Here is a 23,201-nt window from a genome sequence, read left to right as displayed (position 1 = left end):
CGTTGAAATGTTCATGTAAGCCGCACACACAGGTAAAAGAGCACACGGGATATGGATGCTCCACTCCTCAGGCTGCACAGTGCGCAGTGTGTTTGGACACAAGGGAGGCCGGGCTACTTATGTGGACGCTGCCGTTTCAATGACAAAGTATGATGTGAGCGCACATCAACCTAAAGCCCTCATGTGATGTAACACCAGGCTATTTTCAGGCTCCTGCTGCAGTCCACGTAAGGAGGAGGAGGAGGAGGAGGAGGAGGAGGAGAGGGCACGCTCGCTCCTCATTATTGCTCTTTGTCAACATTTCCGCCGGGCTCTCCGGCAAACCTTTGCATCTTTTTTTTTTAATGACTAACTGGAGATATCTGAGGCTTCAATCATATTTGTGTTATGTTTGGTTTGCACTGTCCATCTGGTTCAATGGATTCTGTTGAACTTTATAGGGAAAGTAACCGTAGTTTACGCAAACATTTGTTCAAATGGACATTACATAGTACGATAGTAGAAAGGTTTTACGTAATTATTAAACTATTGTAGAAAAGAATGGACTGGACAGAGAAAGGCAGACAAATGGATGGAGAATCTTGAACCATTTATTAAACCGCGCATATTACACTCATTGTCAGTTATGTGCATATACGAGTCTGACGCTTGTTTTCAAATCTTATTGCTGCACGTTTTCATGGGAAGAAAAAGTACATTACAAACACACCTGTCATCTTATGGAGTTTTGTCTTGCATTCCTTTATGGGAGTGGATGAAAGCACAGATGTAGTGGGAGAAGTCGATGAATTGCAGTTTCACTGAGAAAAAAAATCATAATAAAGACGATCGAGTGACTGGAGATGACCACAACGTAGCGCACCTGGCATCTTAAGAGGTTTTGCCACGCTTTCCTTCATATATGTAACTTCCCTCGTGCTAAAGTTGGTGAATTAGCGTTTCAGTAACAAAAAACAAAAACAAATGGACATAGCTGTCCATAGCAATTGCACCTGGCATCTTATGGACGTTAGTCATGGATTCCTTCATGAAAATGAATGACACCGCACCTGCAGTGTGATGCAGGTGTTCTGCCTAGCGGTGAAGTTGGAGAATTACAGTTTCATTGATAACAAAATCAATCAATCAATCAATCAATCAAATATTTTTTTGCTACTTTTAATTGACTTTTCATTTATTTAAGGGTGGCACAAAATTAAAAAGGATAAAGTCAGCATATTTAAAAAAAAATGTATCATATCATAACAAACCCCGATTCGAATTGGAAAATCAGTTTTGATTTGAAGAATGGAATCGAATCGTTACATTGTAAAATTGTTACATCGTTGAATCGTATCGCATCCCATTTATCGAGATATGTATTGAATCTTTGATGAGCAATGTACATCGGATATAAATTGTTTTAACATTGCTGATGATGTGTTGCTTAGTTTGGGCTTTGGAGAGCTTTTACGTGTCTTTGCATATCAATAAAAATGACAAAAGCTACAGCCATACCATATTGAATCGAATAGTAATCCCACTGAATTGAACCGAATATAAATATAAATGAAAATGAACAAATTCATTCATTTTAGGATTTCTTTTAAAGTGACTATAGTTTTTTTGACAGTGGCACAACAATCAAATTCATAAAAATCTGCATAAATATATCAAAGAACACATTCGATGAATTTGTGCAAACTTGCCGACATGCACTGAAATGGAATTAAGCTTTGAGTATTCAGTAATAGACAAAGCAATCTCGTGTATTTAGCTTTAGCTTTGGAAAAAAAATCCCCAAAAAGTCAAACTAGTCCCTTCAATTGGAAGCGGCGACTTTAATTCACAGAGACAAAAAAAAAAATCCCTGAGGGCAAACATCCTACTGATGATTGTGAAAAGGATGTGTCGTCATGTTTAACATTGTTTTGAACACTTAGGCTTGTTTTCAATGTCATCGATTGTATGGAGGGATACATAAATCAAATGACTGCAGCCAATAGGATGTGCCCTTCAAACCAGAACAATGTTTTTTTTTGCTCGCGGCGGGAGAAGAGGATGGATGGACAAGGAAGATAAAAGCAAGTCAATGGAGGCATGGAAACGGAATGAAACGATGGACGGAATGCAGTGAGGACGAGAAACGACGGGGGTGGGCGGGAGGATGGCGGGGTCTCAGGAGAGGTCTTTGAGTCGGCCGCCTTGCTCGATGACGGCGCGGGCGAACTGGCGGAAGACGCGGTCCATGTAGGTGCTCCGCCTTGGCCACAGGCCCTCCAGAAAGCCAATATGGCCGCCGTGGCAGGTAATGAGCATGGCCAGGTTGGGGTTCTGCTTCACTGCCTCCACGGGAATAGCTGACAAACACAACAACAACAACAACAACAACAAAATGCTCATTTATATGCTGATTTTTATGCATGTTGATGCCACAGTTAAATAACTATGAATTTGGTTCAATAAATAATTTAAATGAGTGAATGAATTAAAATGTGAATACATTTATTAAATGCAATTAAAATAAGTTTAATCACATCAAAATGTGCAGTAGAAAGAAAGTCTACACACTCTTTTTCAAATGTCAGGTTTTTGTGAAGTAAAAAAAAAAACAAGTAATAAATCATTGCAAACCTTTTGTTACCATTAATGTGATCAGAAACGTGTCAAAATTGAATAAAAAAAGAAATGTTTTTGAGAAAGGCAGTCAAAATTTACAACTGGAAAAATATGGTTGCAAGATTGTGCAATCCTCTGAAAATGCCAATTTGGCTGTGTTCAGAATTAACCAATTACATTCAAACTTGTGTTAAATGGGGGGTGGGGGGGGGCAGCACACCTGCAACCATTTATAGCACCTCTGATTTACTCCAAACAAAGGTCAGTTGTTCCATGCTTTTTCTGACATTTTTTTGCATTCTAGCTAAAAACATTTGTTTATTTGATTTGTACAGATTATGGGTCACATTAATGGTGAAAAAAAAGTTCTTTATCATTTTTTATAAGACAAAAACCTGCCATTTGAACAATGGCATATAGCACGTGTCAAATGATTATTTTTACAAAATAATTAATAATTTGACATTTTTTGTTATGTGACTCATGGCACAAAATCATTCATAACAAATTTCTTTTTAAATAAAAAAAGTGGATTAAGAAGAAATATTAACAGGTCAATTCATTTTTTAAAAATGATTTCATTGGCTTATTTTACCAAAATAACTACTCACAAAGAGTAAGGACCTTCTGCGTTTGTGTGAAATGTCAAGCTGAACCTCAAATTGCGCATTTTTGTTCATAGTGCATACTACAGTTAAATTAAAATATAGATATAAAAAATTGGATAAGATGCAGCGTGAAAACCTTTCAAGACTCTTACCGTGAGATGGGGAAAAAACGTCATCGGCAGCGTTGAGGCACAGCATGGGCACCTGCACGGACTTTAGCCTGTGGACGGGACTGGCATCGTGGTAGTAGTCGTCATTGGTGGCGTAGCCGAACATGATGGACGTGAACCTCTCGTCGAACTCTCGGATGGTCCTGGCCTGAGACAGGAATGGGGTCAGTGTGCCTCTTTCATCGCAACTATAATCTAGCATTTCACTGACTTTGACCCCGCTGTGTGCGCTCACACACAACAACATGGAAAAGTTTGAAAAAAAACTCTCATTGAACTATCCCTAACACTGTGGTAAATGCAATTTTTTGTGTGACGAAAATGACTTACCTTCATAACGTGGTCGATGTCGTAACACTTTTCAAGCACTGGCCTGTGTCTAGTGGGCAGATAAAAAGACGTCCATAATAGTTATTGATTTTATGACTGAAATGAATTCTTAATATGACATATATATTTTTGTGTATGTACATATACATATATGTACATAATATATGACATTATGCATATAAAACATTGATACTGTATATGACATTAATAACACAAGTATTTATTTACGATATTGTAAATGTTCATGTATTACCATTAATAAATTATATTAATAATATAATAAATCATTAACATATGAAATGATTACAGTACTGTATATCGTCGCTGCCCTGTGAAAAACACTTATGTGCATTTTTATTTCTTATTTTTACGTAAATGGTGTATCACATTATCCATCCATCCATTATCTATACCGCTTATCCTCACAAGGGCCGCGGGGGTGTATCAGATTAACGTGATTTTTTTTTTTGTTGTTTTTTGTCCAAAATTGGACATAAGTGTTTTTCACAGGACAGTGACAATATGGCACGGCTAATGGAGGACATTATTAATATAATCAACTATGAACCTATTACATTATTAATATTTTTAAAAAAGCCTAATTATTAATATATATGACCTTTTATTAACCTGCAGTCACAAATTCGAAGAAACGTTCAAAAGCAAATAAAAAATGTGATGGGCATTTCTGATTTAATCTCCAGACTGCTAAAGCTCTGCAAGCCTGCTTTATAGTATTAGCAGTCAGCTAGCCGCCCCGCTAATCCCGCTTTGGCCCGGTGGCTAACCTGTGCACCGAGGCTTGCAGGCAGCTGGTGAGGTAGGAGTTGAAGAGGAAGCGGTCCAGCGGCTTTTCCAGCGACGCCGTGCATTCAAACACATCCCAGCCGGCCGAGAACACCACCACCCCTCTCAGGCACGTCTCCTGGCCCTTGCGCCCCAAGTAGTTAGCCAGCATCATCCTGGAGGAACAAAGGAAAAAACAATGAAGTAAAACCCAATCAAAATGATCCATAGTCAATCCAAATTACGTAACACTATACAGTGAACCTCTGTTCATTGCGGGTGCTACATTCCAGGCACAGCCATTCCACCAAAAATAAAATCTGATTAGCGGAGCTGCGGTAGGTAAAGTGCAATATTGCAGTTGAACACAAGTCAAAATAACATCATGTAAAGTATTCAGCCTTCAAAGAACCGTAAAGACATACATAACGGCGAGTAACATTTGTTGGCAAGCTTCTCTGGCCGCTTTTTACACTAGCCATTAGAAACATGCTATTTATGTTAGCATCTGCTGGGTAAAAGAATTTTTGCATGCAATTAAAACATGCGATAAACTTTGGAGGTTCCACTGTAATTGACAGAACCTTAGCATTGTTAGCCCAAAACCAAAACCTTGGGCTCGTTGAAAGTTAGCAGTACACCACGCAAGGTTATTAGAGTTAAGGAAAATAATAAAATAACTTAAACTAAAGTTTAAAAAAAATTCTAGTTCACGAAACAAAATCAAAACGAAAATACTTTTTAAAAAAGAAAAATAACTGGAACCACATCTTACGTTTACGTTTAAACAAGAACAACTAAAAAAAAAAAAAAAAAAACTAAAAGCAATTCAACTAAACTAAATAAACAAAAACTATAAAACTAATTATAGGGAAAATGTTGTTCATTGTCATCTTTGTCAATATCAAGCACAAGCTTTTTTAAATGCGATTTAAAATGCATTTAATTTGGTTTTGCTGTACATCTGCAGTTGCAGAAGAAGGAAGGTCCGTTCAATTGTTAGACAATTGTAGTTGTACTTGGTGAGCTTCTATTAATTATCTTGCATTCAACCAATACTCCATGTATTGAAACAATTAAAACTAATCCTAAAACTAACAAACTAAACTAAAACTAAGTCACAAAAAATAATAATAAAAGCTAACGAACTTGCTCTAAAAACTAATTGAAAAAAAAGTCAAAACAAAATTAAAGTAACTATAATAAAAAATCCAAAACTATTTTAACCAAACACAAAATTAAACACCATGGAGATAAATGTCACAAAAGGAATATACTGCATATTGAAATAATGATCTGTCTCAATTTGCTCAGTGTGAACACAAATGTAATATTTTAAACACAGGTTATTTATACCTAAATACCTAAATAAAAAATAACAATAATCAAAAATTAGCCAAAGCACACCCAACAAAAGAAGAAGTCTGGATTTATGAAATCCCACTCCTTTGCCACTTTTTCTTAATTTATATCTCTATTCTTCATCTATGGTAAAAATAATACTAAAGGTAATAATAGCAATAATAATGAACCACTACATAGTACTAATATAAATTAATAAATACTTATCATACTTATAAATACACTGGGATAGATAGATAGATAGATAGATAGATAGATAGATAGATAGATAGATAGATAGATAGATAGATAGATAGATAGATAGATAGATGGATGGATGGATGGATGGATGAACAAATAAACATTATTTGTAGTCAAATAAAAGCTTCTTTTCAGTCAAATTGGATAATTCCTCGCAGCACACCTGATTTCCCACAGCAGGTTGGGAATCACCGAGGTAGAGGCCACTATTTGAGGAAATACACACTTAATTGTACCTCATGCCTCGGACTTAGCCAAAGCGGATGACGAGCTGAGCAAAATTAATAAACGTGAGTGATCCGTGTGCGCTGGATTTTTGTTATGTCGAGGTATTAATGTTAATCTCGTTCTAATCCCCGGCCCATCCGATTGGCGCTTTCAGCCGCGTTTGTCAACATTTGTCATGGAATGGAGCGAGTGGCTTCATTACCCGCCCATGGACACTCCCGCCGCCATGATAGGCGCCGTATGGTAGCTCGTGTGGATGTGCTCGATGACGGTCTCCAGGTCCTCCGTGTTGGCGGCGCAGTAGGTCCGAGGCGTCTGGGACAAGGCGGTATGACAATATTGTCAATTTGATTGCACAAAGATGTGTTAGCAATGATAGTCTCAGATTTCAAGAGGCGATGCTGTCGTCTGGTCCAGGTTTTAGGATCGAGCATAGAAGAGAATGCTTTTGTCTGCCTTCCTGGAATAGCCTTCGAAAAGACGTCACACTTAACCTTAAGACGTAAAAGCCTCATTATGCACTGGTTATTTCGGATTGTGTTGTCATACATAACCGTAGAATTTGATTGACCCCGTTTGTTATGCTTTTCACGTTCCTTTGATGTTCTTGTCGGCCATTTCCTGATACCGTCTTGGCATGTCTTTTGTACAAGGCAGCTCGGATCGCAGTGAGACCACCTCGTTAAATAAAGTTTCAACAAAAACAAAAAAAGTGAAGTCGAGCGGTGCCAACAATGTACACAAACGTGTCGGACTTCCTGTTCCTGACATCCCAATGAATTTTCTTTGGCCTATGGGGCAGGATGATTGTGCTGCATGGCACACCTACTGTAGGTCATTGCTGTACGTTGTCGCTTGTCATTCAAACTTGTCTCGTGGGTGTGCTTAGAATGTGCCAATATCTTGCTTGGCCAGTGGGGCAACGTTTATTGAGCCTTATCAATTTTGCCCGGCAACCAGTGGCGGTTTAAAATGAACGATGTGGCCAGGAGAAATAAATAGCATTATAATGAATTCTCGGGGGGGTTTTTGCACAAATTATCATACCGAGGACGGTAAAAAGTAACATGCCTCACTCTGTTTTACCTTCTTTCCAGATTGTACGGTATTTTATTTTTAATCAAAGTGAGTTCAGTTACAATGCCAGCGCAGTCATTGTAGGGGTTCTTCTCTTTGTATTTGGCTTTGTCAGACAGAGCAGGTTACATCACATTGTAAAACATTCATCGGTTCCCTTCTGCGGGCAGGCTGCCCGTTTGTCCCATTTCTCCTGACGCTGCTGACTCGCCAGGTTCTCAGGGACCGTCATTAAAATTCAAGTAGAAACTCAGGCTAACCACTAAATTCTTGTTTACTTCTCCCCTTGTGCGCTTCCTCCACAAGCCTGCAGAAGTTTATTTGTTTTTTGGAGTGAAAAAGGCACAACTGGCTATGTTGCCTTGGTAGACACTCTCTTCAAGTACAGTAGAAGGCTCCCGTTTCCCATCAGGGAAAAAAAGGGGTCATCGCTGCAATTCCTTCAGTTCATAAATGCTGGCGTTGTGTCACATGAAAGAGTTAACTGATGAGCCCGTCTGAACTCTGTTGCTAGGCGAAATAGCAGCACCTACCGAGGCACTTAAACATAATGGCTGTCTTAGATAAGCAGCATGACATTAGAAAAGGGAAGCTGAGCTACATATACACTACGCTAACTCCTCTGGGTGTGCTTGTACGGTGGAAACAGGAGATCACAACATTTAGGCAGGGAGTCACTGAAATGAAAATAATATACATTCAAGATGCAAACTTCCTGGGGAACTCCCAAAATGATATTAAAAAAAAAAAAAGTTTGCTCACACTAGATTCAGACAAAAAAGCTTTGCAATTTAGCAAGGCCCATCTCTCGCTTTACTGTTTTAATGTTTTAACTGTCTCTGTTTTTATGTCGCTGGAGTAGTTTTTTAAGTGCCCAATAAATAAAGTTGAATTGAGTTGAGATGAATAGTTGGTCAAAGTATGAGCCCTGGAAATGGCTCATTTGAAGCAAAATGGCCGACGTCCCGTTTAATTTGGGTTAAGGGCTCGTGAGACTTTTTCGTGCACCCTGGTAAACGTGCGCTCAATTTTGCGTCGGTCAGTAATACTGGTATGGGGGCCTAGTTTTAGTCACCTCCTTGACTTCATCCAACTTGACGTCATGCTCCACTCACGTGAGATGGCATAGGTAAACTTAGTGTCTCCCATTTTCCTAGATTCCCTGCTTATGGTTCTGGGGATCATTTGGGTGAATCTGTAAATACGAGCCATGGAACTCGCCCGAAATGGCTACTTTGAACCAAAATGGATGATGTCCTGTTTCATTTCAGTCATGGGTCCTTGAGACTAACTGTAACGCAAAGGCTTACAAGGCCTCGGTACACAGAGGGGTGATTCTAAAAGCCTGGCACATTTCAAAAATACACAATGGCGCTCACACTAGCACAGAAAACGAGCACAAGAGCGTCTAAATGCTAAATCATGTGCGCAGAACGTTTCACAATTACCAATTGAAACGAGGGACAAAGACCCCCACTCTGGCCGATTGACACAGTGCCAAGGTTACGCACAATAAAATGGACTAAACTTCATGAACCCTGGCTTCAGTGTGACTTTTCAAGCAGTGCTGTCTGGTAATTGCTCGTGTGGCCAAAAAGAACAGTGTTCTGACGCAGCAATATAGTGTACCGCTTCAGCCCCTTATGTTGGCTAAATAAACAGTAGGAGGGGATTTAGCCAGGTGTCAGGACGGCCCAAGCTTGGCCGGCTCACATTTCTTAGGGGATCGGGGCTTAACAGTTGTGTCGCCAGAAAGTGATTAAATCTGACATAATCCTTTTGTTGTTCTTGACACACAAAGGTTAACAACATATAAGGAAACTATCATAACCTCAAATCCAAATACAGCCAAATGATGTCACAGTGCTACCAAACTTAATAGCTATAGTTCATATCATTATCATTATTTTAAGTTCATTTGATAAAATGTAAGCCTATATTTTGAACAAAGCCTCCCCCAACGGTGTGTGACGTGACTACTTTTTCCGATGACGGTCATGTGACCTTAGTGAGCAAAACTGTAAGTACGGCGAATGCTAATGCTAGTTTAACTACGTGAGAAGAGAGGAGCGGAGGAGAGGCGTGAACATGGCTGGTACGAAATAATAATAACCATGACATTGCGGACCCTACAAACTTATTTATCCACCGCTGTGCAATAAAACTAGTGGAGAAGTAAAACTAGTCACCCGTTGGAGACCGCATTTTTCATATTTTTAGTACAGCCATGTAATTAGCAGCAGCCGCCATCCTTTCGGCTACACGCTAACAGAGCATTACTCATAATGAAGTGCTCGTAACGTAGTGGGCAGCCATCTTTGTCTGATTACCCGTCAGCGCTGGCGTCACCACAAAAGTACTTGGACTGGGGTAATCCTTAAAACACTCACTGAGCTGAAGTCTCTCGAGATGTACTAACTTGGCAATGCTTTGAATGATCGGATTTGTTTGGCTTCTTTTTAAAAACAGACAATGTTGGGTTTAACCTGTTTGGTTGTGAATGTTGCATGTAAACTGTGACGCACTTTTGGATACTTACCAGCAGCCTTTCCCCAGACACGCCCCTGTTGTTGAAAACCACAGCTCTGAAACACACAAAAGACACAAGCACACCAATTTACTGTTTAGTGTATGAATGACAGCTACGACCAGCGCGGGAACAAGTATCTCTGATCTTAATGGAAATATTGGATGAAGTGGATTTATTGTTATCTTCAGATTCATGTCATCCATTCATCCATTTTCTATAACGCTTATCCAGTTGAAGGTCACATGAAGTGAGCTCAATCCCAGCTGGCTTTTGGCAAGAGGCAGGCTGCAGCATGGACTGGCCTACAGTCAATCACAGAGCCGACTAGTACAGTCACACTCACATTCACACTGTCACAGGGTAGAAACGAAAGTCACGCTGCATGCACAGAAGTCAAGCAAGTGAAAAACTACACAATCAGCCATTCATTTTTTTCACCCCCAGGACGGTTGGTTTTTTTTTGTTTTTTTTAAATCATATATATCATTTATTACTGTCAAGTCAAAATGACTGTTTCAATATGACAACATTTTGACAAATAAAAAAATTCAAAGTCCCTTTTCAATAACTTCTGTGACTTGCTTTCATCAAAATACGGCAAGGATTATAGCACACTTTATCCACGATTTTTTTGTCTGTATAGTTGAATAAGTTTGATTGAATTGAAAATTCGTACAATCAATGCATTGTTCCTTATTCCAAAATCGTGGCCGTATTGTATGCTTATTAATAGAAATGTTCCCCGTTTGCTTGTTTGGTGCACATGCAGCATCAGCATCGTCCCTGGCTAGTCATCTATTATGTGAAGGACCTGCGTAAAAGTAATTCAGCAGCGGGGGTGGGGCTTGTAGACAAGAGCAAAGAGGCGGGGGTGGTTTTTTTTTTTTAGGAGGGGGTGGTGGGCTTGCTTTAAAAAAAAACATACTGCAGCATGTACTCAGAAGCTGCTCCGGGCTTAGCTCCACAGCTTGTGGCAGGATAAGCTGCGGGTCATTAAGCGAAACACACACACACACACACACACACACACACACACACGGGAGCGACGGGTTCAAGATGCTGAGTTCACCAAGCTTCCCAAATGTAGCAAAATCAGCTTTTAACAGCACTGCGTGAGCTGTGCCTGTCACCAAAAATAACCTAAGGCCATTTCACACAGAGACCCTGCAAAATAGCTGTAACAGAGGCTCCTGCCATAAGCTCTTCTTTTTCAACTCTGATATGGCAATTCTGCTGGATCTCCATGGAAAAGAAACCAGGGACTTTGGTTTATTTCAATGACAGGGTCTGTTTTGTGTCACTCTGTGACAGCTCTCAGTGTACGGCAGGGGCGGAGCCATGGGCGGGCCTGGGTATGCACACAGGCCCACCCAGATTGACAAACTGCCCACCCAGTGAGATTCATGAAAAAAAATACATACTTCAAAATTTTTAGTTAAATATTTTAGTATTTGGGTTTCGTTGTGTTTTTTATTTGATGGAATACTAAGAATGGCATCATTGTGGTTGTCTAAGGAAGATGTGAACTTCATATTATTCAGCTTGTCTTTTTATGTGGATATACGATGTGTCGGGACAGGAGGATTGTGCTCAGCGAGAGAAATATTTAGGCCCGCCCTGATTTTTCCAGGCCCGCCCATTAGCCACGTTCTGGCTCCGCCCCTGGTATACGGCAATATCCGTTAGGGCTCTGAAGTGCTACTTCGGCAGAGTCTCTATGTGATAAGGGCTACTGAAAGATTCATTCAGGTGTACTCTGCATCCTAAATAAATCCAATGAGGCCTAGCGTGCCTCCTTTTTCTCGTGAAGTGCACTTCCCTCTTGCAAATTAGGCCAAGAGCACCCACCTGTAGCCCAGATCCCGGCTCTGCTCGACCATGTGCAGGATGTAGGACTCTCGGCTGGTGCCGGTCAGCCCCGGGAGGAGGAGGACGGTGGGTCTGGAGGCGGAGTCGGGATGCGCAAGGCTGCCATCGTTGTCGAACCAATCCAAGGAGATCTGTCCTCCATCTGCAGCCTTAATAAGCTCACTGCGAAGGGACGCGGCACAGCAGTCAGCATTGTGCATCTTTATGGCCGTCCCCCTTTAACTTGGTCATCTTGTGCTTCCTGAATTCAGCCCATTGGAAGACACGCCTTGAAATACAGTCACCCCTTGCCCATTTGCAGTTCATGATGACCAAATTTGCATTCTTCTCTTGGGAAGGACTATTTTTGTGCTTTTTCTGTAATGCCCTAAGATGGCACAAGATGTTGCCAAAGCATTCACTAATAGGAAAAAAAAAACGCCTACTTGTGGTTCGGCACCAGTGGATTTGCATATTTGCTGATTTTTTTTTTTTTTTTTTTTTTTTTGGCAGGTTTTTGGGTATTTTCCGTCTCCCATTTTCTCCCCATTTTTCATAGAAAACAAATGTTGAATGCTAGCAGCATTTTTGGGGGGGTTAAAACAAAATTAATCAGCCAGATGCATTTCAATGGGTGTCAATTATATGTCGATTTTTGCCAGTTGTGGGCAGGCCCCTTTCCTACTGTAATTGGCCTCAAGGAAGTACAGTGGTACCTTGCATCAAATATGACAAAAGGAGCATTTAAAGGGGAAGCTTGCAATTAAAAAAAACAAACTTGTAGTCATTTTTGGTACAGCTGTGATTATGACCTGACAGTAGTTCACGAGGACAATGATGATGGTCTTGTGCCTCTTTTTTGATTTTTAACTCATTCACTGCCATTGACAAAGTGACTTGTCTTTTCACAGTCCAGCCATGCAATCCCAGGAACTTATTTATATTTTTTTCAATTTTTTTCGAACGTTAGGGTAAAAGAGGGTCTGAAAATGTCTGGCAGTGAATGAGTTGAGAAAACACTGCACCAGAGGAAAAACAACCAATCAGAAGAAGGCATTACTGACCCACTAGGTCATTGTGTGGCTTTCCATAATGTCACAACAAGTCCCACTGATGCAGCCACATCCACACAAGGTCCTGGTCCACAAGCTGTCACGTCGGACTTTTTAAATAAAGCACATGCGCCCACTCACAGCCAACAACAAGGCACTCTAAAGCAGCCCGAAACCCCGGTCCACACGCTGGCTGTCAAATCATGCCACGAACATGTTAGCACCCTGAAAAGTGGTTTCGATTGTCACAAATTTTGTAATATGTTTCCTTTAAATTCTGTTTGGTCTCTAAAAGCGACGTAAGGGAAGCGATTACTCTGGCGTATTGATCGCGGCGCTTCCAAATGAAGGAATTGGACGAGGGAGCAGAACCTTTGCTGACATCCGGCTCATTTCCCCCAGCGATCATACGGTCACTCGTGCGCTTTGTAAAATATAAACGGAATGTGCTAGCGGATCCTTAAATGCGCCGTCAATTCCCACTCCGGTCCACCTTGGCCTGAGTACATTACACCTTTAGCACAGGGAGCATGAAATTACAGAAGCTCGGTGAAATATGCACCTGCAGGCCGAAGAGAGGGAGCAGAGGTGTGAGGGAGGCTGCTCATCCCCAGCGCTGCTTCACCTGCACTGCCAAAGACCAAACACTTTGGTCACCCTCTTTGTCCTCGGGTTAAGTCTTCACTACTTCATTAAGGTGGGTGTGTGTGTGGCGGGGGGGGGGGGGGGGGGGGGTCTGCCGTGCTATTCTGAGACATAACTCCAGCAAATGCGGCTGTCACTTTTAATAACAGCGCTAGGATGGAAACAATGTGCACCGTAAATGACCTTGTAGTGGACAATTTGTACCTCAATCATTGTAAAAACCTTTCTATGAAACATAACAGCGAGTAGTCAATGCTCCCTATGTTGTCATTTGACAAGTTTCATTTATTTAAAACGTCATGGCATTGTGAATTTATAATGGTACATTTTGGTAAGTCTCATAATTATGACCACTTTTTTTTTTTTGGACTATTTGAGGGAGGAAGGCAATTTTGCTCCCTAAAAGGGTATTTGCACATACCAGAGTGGAGGCACAATTGGCCTTGTTTGTCCTCCGAGCTTTTCAGTGTTGCTTAAGAACAAGGCTCTGATTAATTGTGAAATAGAGAATAAAGGCGGAATGCCTCGCAGCGTAACACAACTCGACTCACTTCAGTCTTAACAGAAATCTCGGGTCCCTTTCTTTTGTGTTCGAATCAAGGCTGGGTTAGGACTCACTTCCTGTAGGCCACTCCGGGCTTGGCCGTGACAAAGGGTCTCAGCAGCGTCTGGATGCGGCTCTCCCAGCACCAAAAGGTGGGGTAATAGGTCTCCGACACGATGGGGCATTGCTCACGCAGGAACTGGTAGAACTTCTTGCCTCCTGAAATGAGCTGCGGCTTCTGCAAAAACACACACGCAAACAGTACTTGTAAGTTGTGAAATACAGTATAGCGCAGCCCATAAAATTGACCATTCCTATATTCATGGCCAACTATTGGTGTAATGAAACTAGTCTAAATTGAAGTACATGATAAACACAAACACAACAGATTAATTCAAGAGGAAGTCAACCCTCCAAACTTCTTTGCAATCATGTTCTATGCGACTTCACTAGTCTAAACATGGCATAGTGATTAATGGTGCGTTTGTGGAACATGAGTTGAACAGCAAAAATCCAGACGTTTCCCTTGACTAAACAGTTGCTCGGGGCTCAGGTAACGACGATCACGGCTCACCTGTTTTCTGAAGCTGAGCCAAGATTGGTCGTGATCTGAGCGCTGAGCAACTGCGATGTCATTTTCAGTCAACAGGAAGTGGAGAAATGGCCTTTGAGACGGCTGAATTTGACTTCTTAACTCGTATCCCACAAAGACAATATCAATCAGAATGCCCTATTTGGACTAGTGGGGCTGCACAGAACACATTTTTGTAAAGAACATTTTGGGGTTGACTTCCACTTTAAGTAGTGCTAAATTCTAAACAAAATTCGGAGTCTTTTAAAACAAACATAATGTGGTTTTATTTCTTTATCATATCTTACATCATTACATCTCTCATTTTACTCATTAAACTTACAAATATACAACATTATATAAATAATAGGACTGTACAGTATATGCCAAGAAACCTTGTCTTATTATCAATGCCAGCACAGAATGTCCCTGGAGTGAATGAGATTGCGTTTGCTGTAATTTCTTATTTTGCAGATCCGATCAGTGACGTTGATCGATCGGCAAATTGTGACATTGCAAGTGATCACTGATTTTGCAAAAATGCAAAATATCTGCTGGTCCAATCCAGTCAATCAGATCTGTGAACAGTCAAATAAATATGACGTATATATCTATGTGTGTGTGTATTTATGTTTGTATGTACATATTTATATCCTGGATACAGTATTATTTTATACATATATCCACATACATAGGTAAACATTCATTTATACAATAATAATGTTGTTATTATTATTCTGTATTTTAAAAAAGACGTAGGGGGCGCAGTCGAGCACTTCTAGCTTTCACATCCGGTAACTGTAAATGCCTTGACATTGATAATGTGAATATTTGTGTGTTTATGTATCTGTGTGTTAGGTGTGTTACCACGTGGTTGTATATGTCATGTATTTTAGGAGTGGGATTATCAAATGAATGTGTGCAAAAATGTCGTAAAAATGCAGAGGCTGGTTTTACCGGCAGACAGCTCGTCGAGCGTCATACCGAGCACACGGCGCGTGCTGCTGCCGCCGCTGCCGCCGCCGCTGCGCGCCGGTGCAACGAAACATCACGTTCACGTGTGTATACATACTCCATCATAATTCCGAGACCTAAACACACGGCACGGCTCTCTTTACCTTGGCCACCGAGATGAGGTAGTAGCAGGTGTACGCCGCGCTGAAGCCCAGCACCAGAGACAGTCCCACGCCCGAGCCCAGCAGACCAACTTTCACTTGGTTTTCCAGATAATCAGACAGGTCCCGCGTCAAAACGTCCAAATTCAGCTGCGGCGAGATCATTGCAAGGCGCCTCGATTCGAGGAATGCTGGGCTGCGAGGACAGCGGCCGGTTCGCCAGTCAGACGCAATCTATGCGCGTGTGCCTGTGCGCGCGTGCGCGTGAGCGTGTGTGCTGCCTGCCGGCACTGAAGGAGACAGTCAAGGGGAAGGGGACCTGATGCGGGTGCAGGGGAGGGCATGGAGTGCCCGGCGCGTGTGCAAAGCTCACCGGGAGATGGTGCTGTTTGGCCGGAAAAACGGCGACCCATTGATGCCCTTGCACAGTTGAGGGCCTCCTCTGGGGACTTTCATTCCAGTTAGTTTTAATTGTTTTTTAGAGAAGGTTTGGTAGGTTTTCTTTGTTTTTATTTTATTTTTTTTCCCCGAAAAGGCTTTGTTTTAGGTTAGTTTGTATTCATTTTAGTATTAGTTTCAGATTTTTTTTAAACATACGGAGTATTTGTTGAGTGCAATATGAAAAAAAGGTCATAAGATACTGCCCCTGTGCAAATATGGTGTAATAAAATAAAGTAAACTACAGTTCTCAAATGACTGTTTGACCTCCCTTCTTCTGTACGATTACGAACGTACAGCAATACCGAAATAAAAGCATCTCACTGGTGAGCTATTTTTAAACAGGCCTGACATAGTAAAAGGTCCAGCTGTACAATACAGCATATCAGAAAGCATGACTGCTAACGACTGGCATTACCTGTCTGTCAGGCATCTTCAAAAAGTGGGTAGTTTTACTTTATTTTAGTTTTCTAACACAGTGATTAAGTTCTCTCTAACTTCTATAACAATGAGCAACGTTAAAATGTTACTCAAAACATTCAAGCTAAACATGCTTTATGCATTGCTAATTGATTGAAACTAAATGAGCCACCATGCACGTCAGATATAAACACCCTCAAGGGGCCGGGCGGGGGGTTGGATGGTTTCTTAGGAACCAACACATTGCCCAAGGGCTGTACAAACGTATGTGGCTATTAGTGTGTGTTAATTAAATTAACACTCATACTGTATGCACCAGGGCGACACTATGCCTGCCTCAAAGTGATACAATATAATCCTACAGTAGTGTACATCATACTGTACATACAGTAAAATGTCATGATTAGAAATAATAGAGAAAGCTAGAAAAAAACGGAAAAATACGTAATAAATATACAAAAATGATTTATACATTTCTAACCATTTTTTTTTATACAAAAGCAAAGATATTTTTTTTAATCAGCGTGAATACATTTGGTGGCACATAAAGCCATCTCTGATTAAAATTTGCTGTTGAACAGTATTATTATTGGACTATGGGAGGCTCTTTGGATGTGCTCCTGAACCAATCTGTGTGATCTATTTTCATCGAAGTAGAAACTGGAATAACTAGTTGAGGGTACTGTATATCCAGTTGACAGCGGTTCACACAGAACTTTTGCACCACCCAAGTTGCTTGTCTTGTAGTAGTATAAAGCCCATGACATCATTATAAAACCTATACAAAATAGTAAGAAAGGAGCATTTTTGGTCATGTAAAAACAAGTCAACCATTGCATACTGAAAACTATTTTCTATTGGTTATTCTATTACTAAAACTATTACTATTCACTCTTTGTATTGATCATGTTTAGAGCAGTTAGACCCTTTCCTGCATGTTGCAATCAGCTCCATTTTTTGTTCTAACGGTACTTAATTTTAGTGACTTTTTTTCCAATGGTACCCTGTTTTGGTATCACAAAAAAACTGATGAAAAAGAAAACAACATTTGTTGAATGAATCCTTTTGATGCTAAGTGAGCGGATGATGATAATGTTGATTGAAATCCAAGTTTTGTATGACTTTGGGGGTGCATTTTTTCTAAAGAATTAAGATTCAACATCCAATTGTACCACTTTTGGGGTGTTTGACCTTGGAGGTTTTCTTGTAAGTACTAAATAGGTAGATTTAATATTATTAGCACCATATTTCATTAGGTTATATATTACATTCTATCATTATCATTATAATGAATTAAATTTAAATTTTAAAATTAAATATATTTTAACAGTTATAATACAGGCTGGGCTAAAGTTGGAAAGTGGGTATACCTACAGTAGCCAGGGTTAGGGTTTCAAAGTAAGGTTTCAAGTTATGTTTCTAGCCAGGGTTCAGGTTTCAAGTTATGGTTTCTATCTCGTGTTAGGGTTTGTATTTGGGCCCAACCGATCAGGATTTTTTTTTTGTTTTTTTTTTTAGGCTGAAGCCAATTCTGATATTTGACAGAATAATATTTCGATAATCGGTCAATCGGCTGATTAATTTAAATAATTATATAATGAATAAAATAACTTGTTTTTTTTTGTCCTGTAATGTTTACAACAATAAAGATATGAATTACAGGCAGAATATTTGACTATTTAATAATACGTTCTCCTTAAGTATTTGTTTAAATTTACAACAGACACAAAATTTGGCAAAGAAAAAAATTTTTTTTTTGGGTGGGGCATGTTCGAATGTTATTATCTTTGTCTTATGCTCTAATGTGTTAATGTGTAAAGGAAAAAGAGCGCTTAAATCAGCCGACCGATTAATCGGTCAGGTTTTAATTAAATCAAATGAAAAACCTAAAAACTAAAAAATATTTTAGTCTCTCTATTTCTTGATTATATAATTTGACGTGCAGGCCGTTTACTTTTCTTCTCTTTGTAAACTACACTGTCTTCGTTTTGTCAACGGAAAATCCAAATCCCCAAAGTGACTGTGACGATTCCTAAAGGCTATAATGTGAAATTTAAACTCAAGCATTAATCAACTAAATACATTTGTTTACATTGTTCCAAATAATGTGGGAAGACCCCCCCCCCCAAAAAAAAAAAAAATTCCAGTGCTCGTGCTTGTGAAACTGTGACGTCACGTCGCATTGTGCTGGACGGAGGGGGTGGTCCAATGCGGCTGCGCGAGCACGCCGCCGGGAACGTGCGTGCATGTGGTTGTCCACTAAACGCTCGTGGCTCCTTCGTGCTTTTCCGTGCATCTCCGTCGAGCTAGTTGTTGTTTCTCTTCTGGCCACTCGGAGGGAGCGATGATGATTGATAATAATGGCGGCGGGTTTATTCTGACTTGACTCCAGCAGGGGGGGTCGAGAGAGGAGAAGAGAAGACGGAGGACCATCTCCGGCCGGGCCGACAAAGCGAACACCTTTAGGTGAATGTTATGCGCCCGCACGGAGCAATTGGGACCCCCGAAAGGAGCGAGCATAAGCGCAAAGACTTGGCTTGAGCAAGGAGTTGGTTTATCCTGCTAGCTTAGCTTTAGCATCGAGGCTCGCCTTTAGCTTGCTAAGTTGAAGAGGTGAGCATTCTTGAGGCGACGAGGGTCAGCTAAGCAAACAATGTCGCCGCTTCGCCAGCTTTCCTCCTAATTACTTTCCCAATTTCCTGGGGCTCGGCGAATGCAGCGTTTGTTTGCCAAAAAGAGGCGATCTCCTTCAGCAGCTAGCGCGGATAGCTTCTCGGGGCTGTGCGGCTTCTTTTGCGGACTTGCACTCAAAAACTGCCCGCCGCCTTGTTGCCAGCTCGCACAGCTAGCTCGCTAACTCAAAAAGATTCGTTGGGGCCATTTTCCCCCCTTGTTCGTTTCTTAAATGACCACCGGCAGGAACAACCGAGCTATGATGGAAGGAGTCGGAGCGAGGGTGGTTCGAGGACCCGACTGGAAGTGGGGCAAGCAGGACGGAGGAGAGGGACATGTCGGCACCGTTAGGAGTTTTGAAAGTCCCGAGGAGGTGGTGGTCGTCTGGGATAACGGCACTGCTGCGAACTACCGTTGCTCTGGAGCATACGACGTGAGGATATTAGACAGTGCTCCGACAGGTAAGTTATTCTTTAAACTGCAGTGCACTTCCACCATCTCCGTGAAGATGGCTGTAATGTATAGTCTTGTGCGAGTGGTTGTTTTGTTTACTGAGCCTGGATGGATGCAGATGCTCGAAAGACTGCCGCTCAATAAACTCAGTGAAAAGTGTACACCGGTTTGTATTACGACAAGTTTTCTTTGTTTATTCGACACAGATAGAAATGTAACCCGAGGTGTTTTGGAGAGGGATTCTCTCCTTTTCGTTGCAACAGACGAATGTAACACTGGTGGAGCAAATTCAAATTAGAGGTTGTTTTCAAAATATACCCCCCCCCTCCATAAAAAAAAAAAAATATATATATATATCAAATTATAGCTATTATAATGATGAAATAATTGATATTTATTGGGTTGAAAAAGAAAATCAATGTAAAGCATGTACGATAGAGCTAAAATGAAACATATTTTAATGTAATCATTATCGTTACTTCTTTTTTCTTTTTACTCTTAGCATTTGGGGGAAGGTACAGCACTGGGCAGCACTGCCTTCCCTGACTGCACGTGCATGCCCAATAGGTGTTTCCCCCATGAATTAACCAATTTCCAAGAACTCATTTGCCTTTCTGTGACTCTTTCAGTTTGTCTGCTGTAACTCTCTGATGACACTCTAAACTCAGACGCCACTTCACTTTGAGAGCATCTTGTATGACGCCTAGCAGTGGCGTGGTACTGTTGATCAATTGATAGGTAGAGTCTTGGTCTCCTGATGAAGAGGAAAATAAGATGCATAACACTACATATATTCATGCATATACATGAAATTTGACCTCTTTTTTAAAAATTTTTTTAACCCGTCATTGTAGTGAACACCACAAACATACACAGTTTGAGGTACACGGGGCTGCTTTATCTCCCGGGGAGAAGTTTATGGTACCGATATCAACATGCGTGGAAGATTTTGGGTGGGTGGTCCACTGCCCACACTCCTTTTTTCGGGGATGGCTAGGTGTGAACTAAGACTCCCAGGCAGCAACAGGAAATTTGTTAATCGATTCATGGCTCAAACACCTGCTGTAGATTTTGTTGTTCAACTTGTTAGAGATCGTAAAAGTACTGAAACACTGAACAGAACAAATCAGAAGTTTAGAGAAGGTCAGATAAAGTTAACTTGTAAAGGTTATAGTGCATTTTAGCTTTAGCGCGTATAACACCGGTCAAGGGTAAATTTGCATCAGAGATGGTATTACGTGTTGCTAAATTTATTTTTGACGCCGACGTAAAAACAGTCTTTTATATCAAACAGGCTTGATATATTTCTTGTTCTTAAGTTTGACCTATAAAAGCATGCGCAATATGGATTTTACCATGCGTAGTAATTTATAGCTATGATGTTTTAGAAAAGAATCTACCTTTTGCTGAAACTAACCCTTGAGTCATAAATATTACTAATTACTATATCACATATTACATCATTGTTGTCAGTACCGTGTATTATTGTTATGAAAACGTGATGTGCTACAGGAAAAAAACGAGGGCAGATTCGGAGTCCGTGCAAAAATTAAGAAACATTTACTTGCATCTCAGATTAAAAAAAAATGTGTTGACCCAGTGTAATCAGCTTTACATTTCCCATTGAGATCCCTGTAAATTGATTTGTTTTAGTGTCCAAACTGTTACAGGTCTACATCATCACTTGGTACTTGTCAAACATCACCGATCAAAGGCATGACCAGTCGCAGAAGATCCAAGTCAAGGTCCTTGACGTCCACATAAAGCGGGTCAAACTGGCTCTGGCAACACTATCAAGCAATAGCAGATGCTTGAATAAAAAAAATTAAAAAAGCAATAAAGAACCACACTGGTGATCAAACAAGCCAAATACTTTAAACTTTTAATTCAGCCCCAACTGAGGTCTAGTGAGATGGGACATTCTGAGATTTTTACACTTGTCATGATTTTTGGGTGTGTGCAAACTATTAGCTGTGATTTTCACGCGCCGCAACTCGCATCCACTTAACTCACCAATGCTCCTCCTCGCCCCGCAGGCATCAAGCATGACGGAACAATGTGTGACACCTGCCGTCAGCAGCCCATCATCGGCATTCGCTGGAAATGTGCTGAGTGCACCAATTACGACCTCTGCACAACCTGTTACCATGGCGACAAACATCACCTGAGACACCGCTTCTACAGGATCACCACCCCGGGCAGTGAGAGGTTAGTGAAGATGACTGCGCTGAAAAAAATAAAATAAAATAGATAAAAGGCTTGGGTTACAAACAGTGCAATGTGTTTAGTGTGACCCTCCCTTTTCACGCTTTTATTTGTGTGTCTGTGTTTGAGAATCTTTTGTGTGCACCCGTCCTCACAGGCAGACACAATATATCTGGGTGCTCCCAGCCCTCAGTTGCCAGGCAACAAACTGGCCTCGCTTAAATCTTTTTGGATGGAATATTAAGGCGGCGATTCTCATATATGGTGCAATCGCCATCGTGGTTGGTCGTGCCTAGTTCAAAGCAATGTTTGCCATTGGAAGCAAATCAAATGGGGGATAATGGATTTTTTTCCACCATTTTAAATGGTGTCTATATATTATTTCACTGAAATTAGCCCGTTTTGAGGGGCCAGCCTTGTGTCATGCAAGTAAACGACCATATACGCCGCTTCATATACAGTGTATACTGCTGGGCCAATGGCGAGTCTGGTTTTTGTTACCATGACAACCGGGGGAGGAGGCCCTAACCACAGCAGTGTCTACTTGCATGAGTGGGGGGGGGAAAGTGAGCGGCCATAAGACGGCAAAAGCATTTGAACTTGTGGAGGCAGCACCTCATATGCGACGTTGTGTGTATGTGGCACATGCACACATCACATAACACAAATCCGCCGCCACCAAGTGGTCAATTTCACAATCGATTATGTGCTGTTTATTAGAAGCTAGCGCTGTTATCTAAGCTAACATCCAACAAAACCCGTTGCAGCTCTGCTTTCCTGAACGATTTTGAAAAATAGTCTAATTGTGATGTTGCTGAAGCTGAGGTGAAGTCGTGCTGACGTCTCACGTTTATTTGTAATAATAGTATATACTGTCTATAGTACTTTCTATTCCTTTCTTTTTTTTCAAAGGCCTCCCGCCCAGTAGGTGACTCTGTGGTTGTGTTGGTTTTGAAATGATGTTCTTGACACACCGATGCTTCTTTTATATCAAGCCAGCATCCCAGCACAGACGAACACATGGCCCAACAGCCGGCTTCCTTTTCAAGCGAGTACAACTTCATTTTCCCCTCGAGACAGACGGCGCACACAGAACAATGGCTGCGGACGTTGCCCCCTAGATCACATTAGTCTGCCAACAAGATGAGCTGGGGGGCTGTTACACCACATTAGATTCTTTCAGTCCGTTTTGAGGAGGGAGTCGTTCACGGTGGTGGACCGCCACTGTCCAGCTGCCATGGGATGTTTGCAGTTGTGTTGCGTAACCTTTTTTTATAATAATTTTTTTAATGCGCTTTGAATATTTTT

At 41.0% G+C, this 23,201-nt stretch overlaps 2 protein-coding genes across 6 annotated transcripts in view; one reads left to right on the top strand and one right to left on the bottom strand.

Annotated features, from left to right (window-relative positions):
- Positions 1–572: 572 nt before the first annotated feature.
- abhd3 (abhydrolase domain containing 3, phospholipase) lies at positions 573–15,979 on the bottom strand. Its single transcript, XM_086044069.1, has 9 exons — positions 15,708–15,979; positions 14,093–14,256; positions 11,778–11,960; positions 9,939–9,984; positions 6,525–6,637; positions 4,495–4,668; positions 3,707–3,755; positions 3,359–3,524; positions 573–2,339 (listed from the first exon to the last, which is right to left on the bottom strand). Exons 1-9 carry the CDS (start codon positions 15,867–15,869, stop codon positions 2,158–2,160), a joined length of 1,239 nt encoding a protein of 412 aa, XP_085900195.1. The 5' UTR covers positions 15,870–15,979; the 3' UTR covers positions 573–2,157.
- Positions 15,980–18,798: 2,819 nt separating this feature from the next.
- mib1 (MIB E3 ubiquitin protein ligase 1) overlaps positions 18,799–23,201 on the top strand; it is a 51,348-nt gene continuing 46,945 nt past the window's right edge. For 3 of the 5 annotated variants that reach the window (XM_086043016.1, XM_086043015.1, XM_086043013.1), the window contains exons 1-2: positions 18,799–19,696; positions 21,725–21,896. In XM_086043016.1, the coding sequence (XP_085899142.1) occupies positions 19,468–19,696; positions 21,725–21,896 (401 nt within the window). In that variant the 5' untranslated portion in view covers positions 18,799–19,467. The remainder of the gene's footprint in view (positions 19,697–21,724; positions 21,897–23,201) is intronic. The other 2 variants (XM_086043014.1, XM_086043012.1) reach the window with 2 other exon arrangements.

Source organism: Filicampus tigris, chromosome 10, assembly GCF_054856515.1.
Source record: "Filicampus tigris isolate MCC_2025a chromosome 10, RoL_Ftig_1.0, whole genome shotgun sequence".
Lineage (NCBI taxonomy): Eukaryota > Metazoa > Chordata > Actinopteri > Syngnathiformes > Syngnathidae > Filicampus > Filicampus tigris.
Note: the sequence above shows the minus strand (reverse complement) of the source record. Positions and strands in the feature narration are given on the sequence as shown.

Excerpts from the sequence above, each read along its gene's own strand:
- abhd3 (XM_086044069.1), bottom strand. The coding sequence starts at position 15,869 with ATGATCTCGCCGCAGCTGAATTTGGACGTTTTGACGCGGGACCTGTCT. Across the intron at positions 14,257-15,707 it reads ACCTCATCTCGGTGGCCAAG|AAGCCGCAGCTCATTTCAGG; the intron begins GTAAAGAGAGCC and ends GTGTTTTTGCAG. Across the intron at positions 6,638-9,938 it reads TGTCTGGGGAAAGGCTGCTG|ACGCCTCGGACCTACTGCGC; the intron begins GTAAGTATCCAA and ends GCCTTGTCCCAG.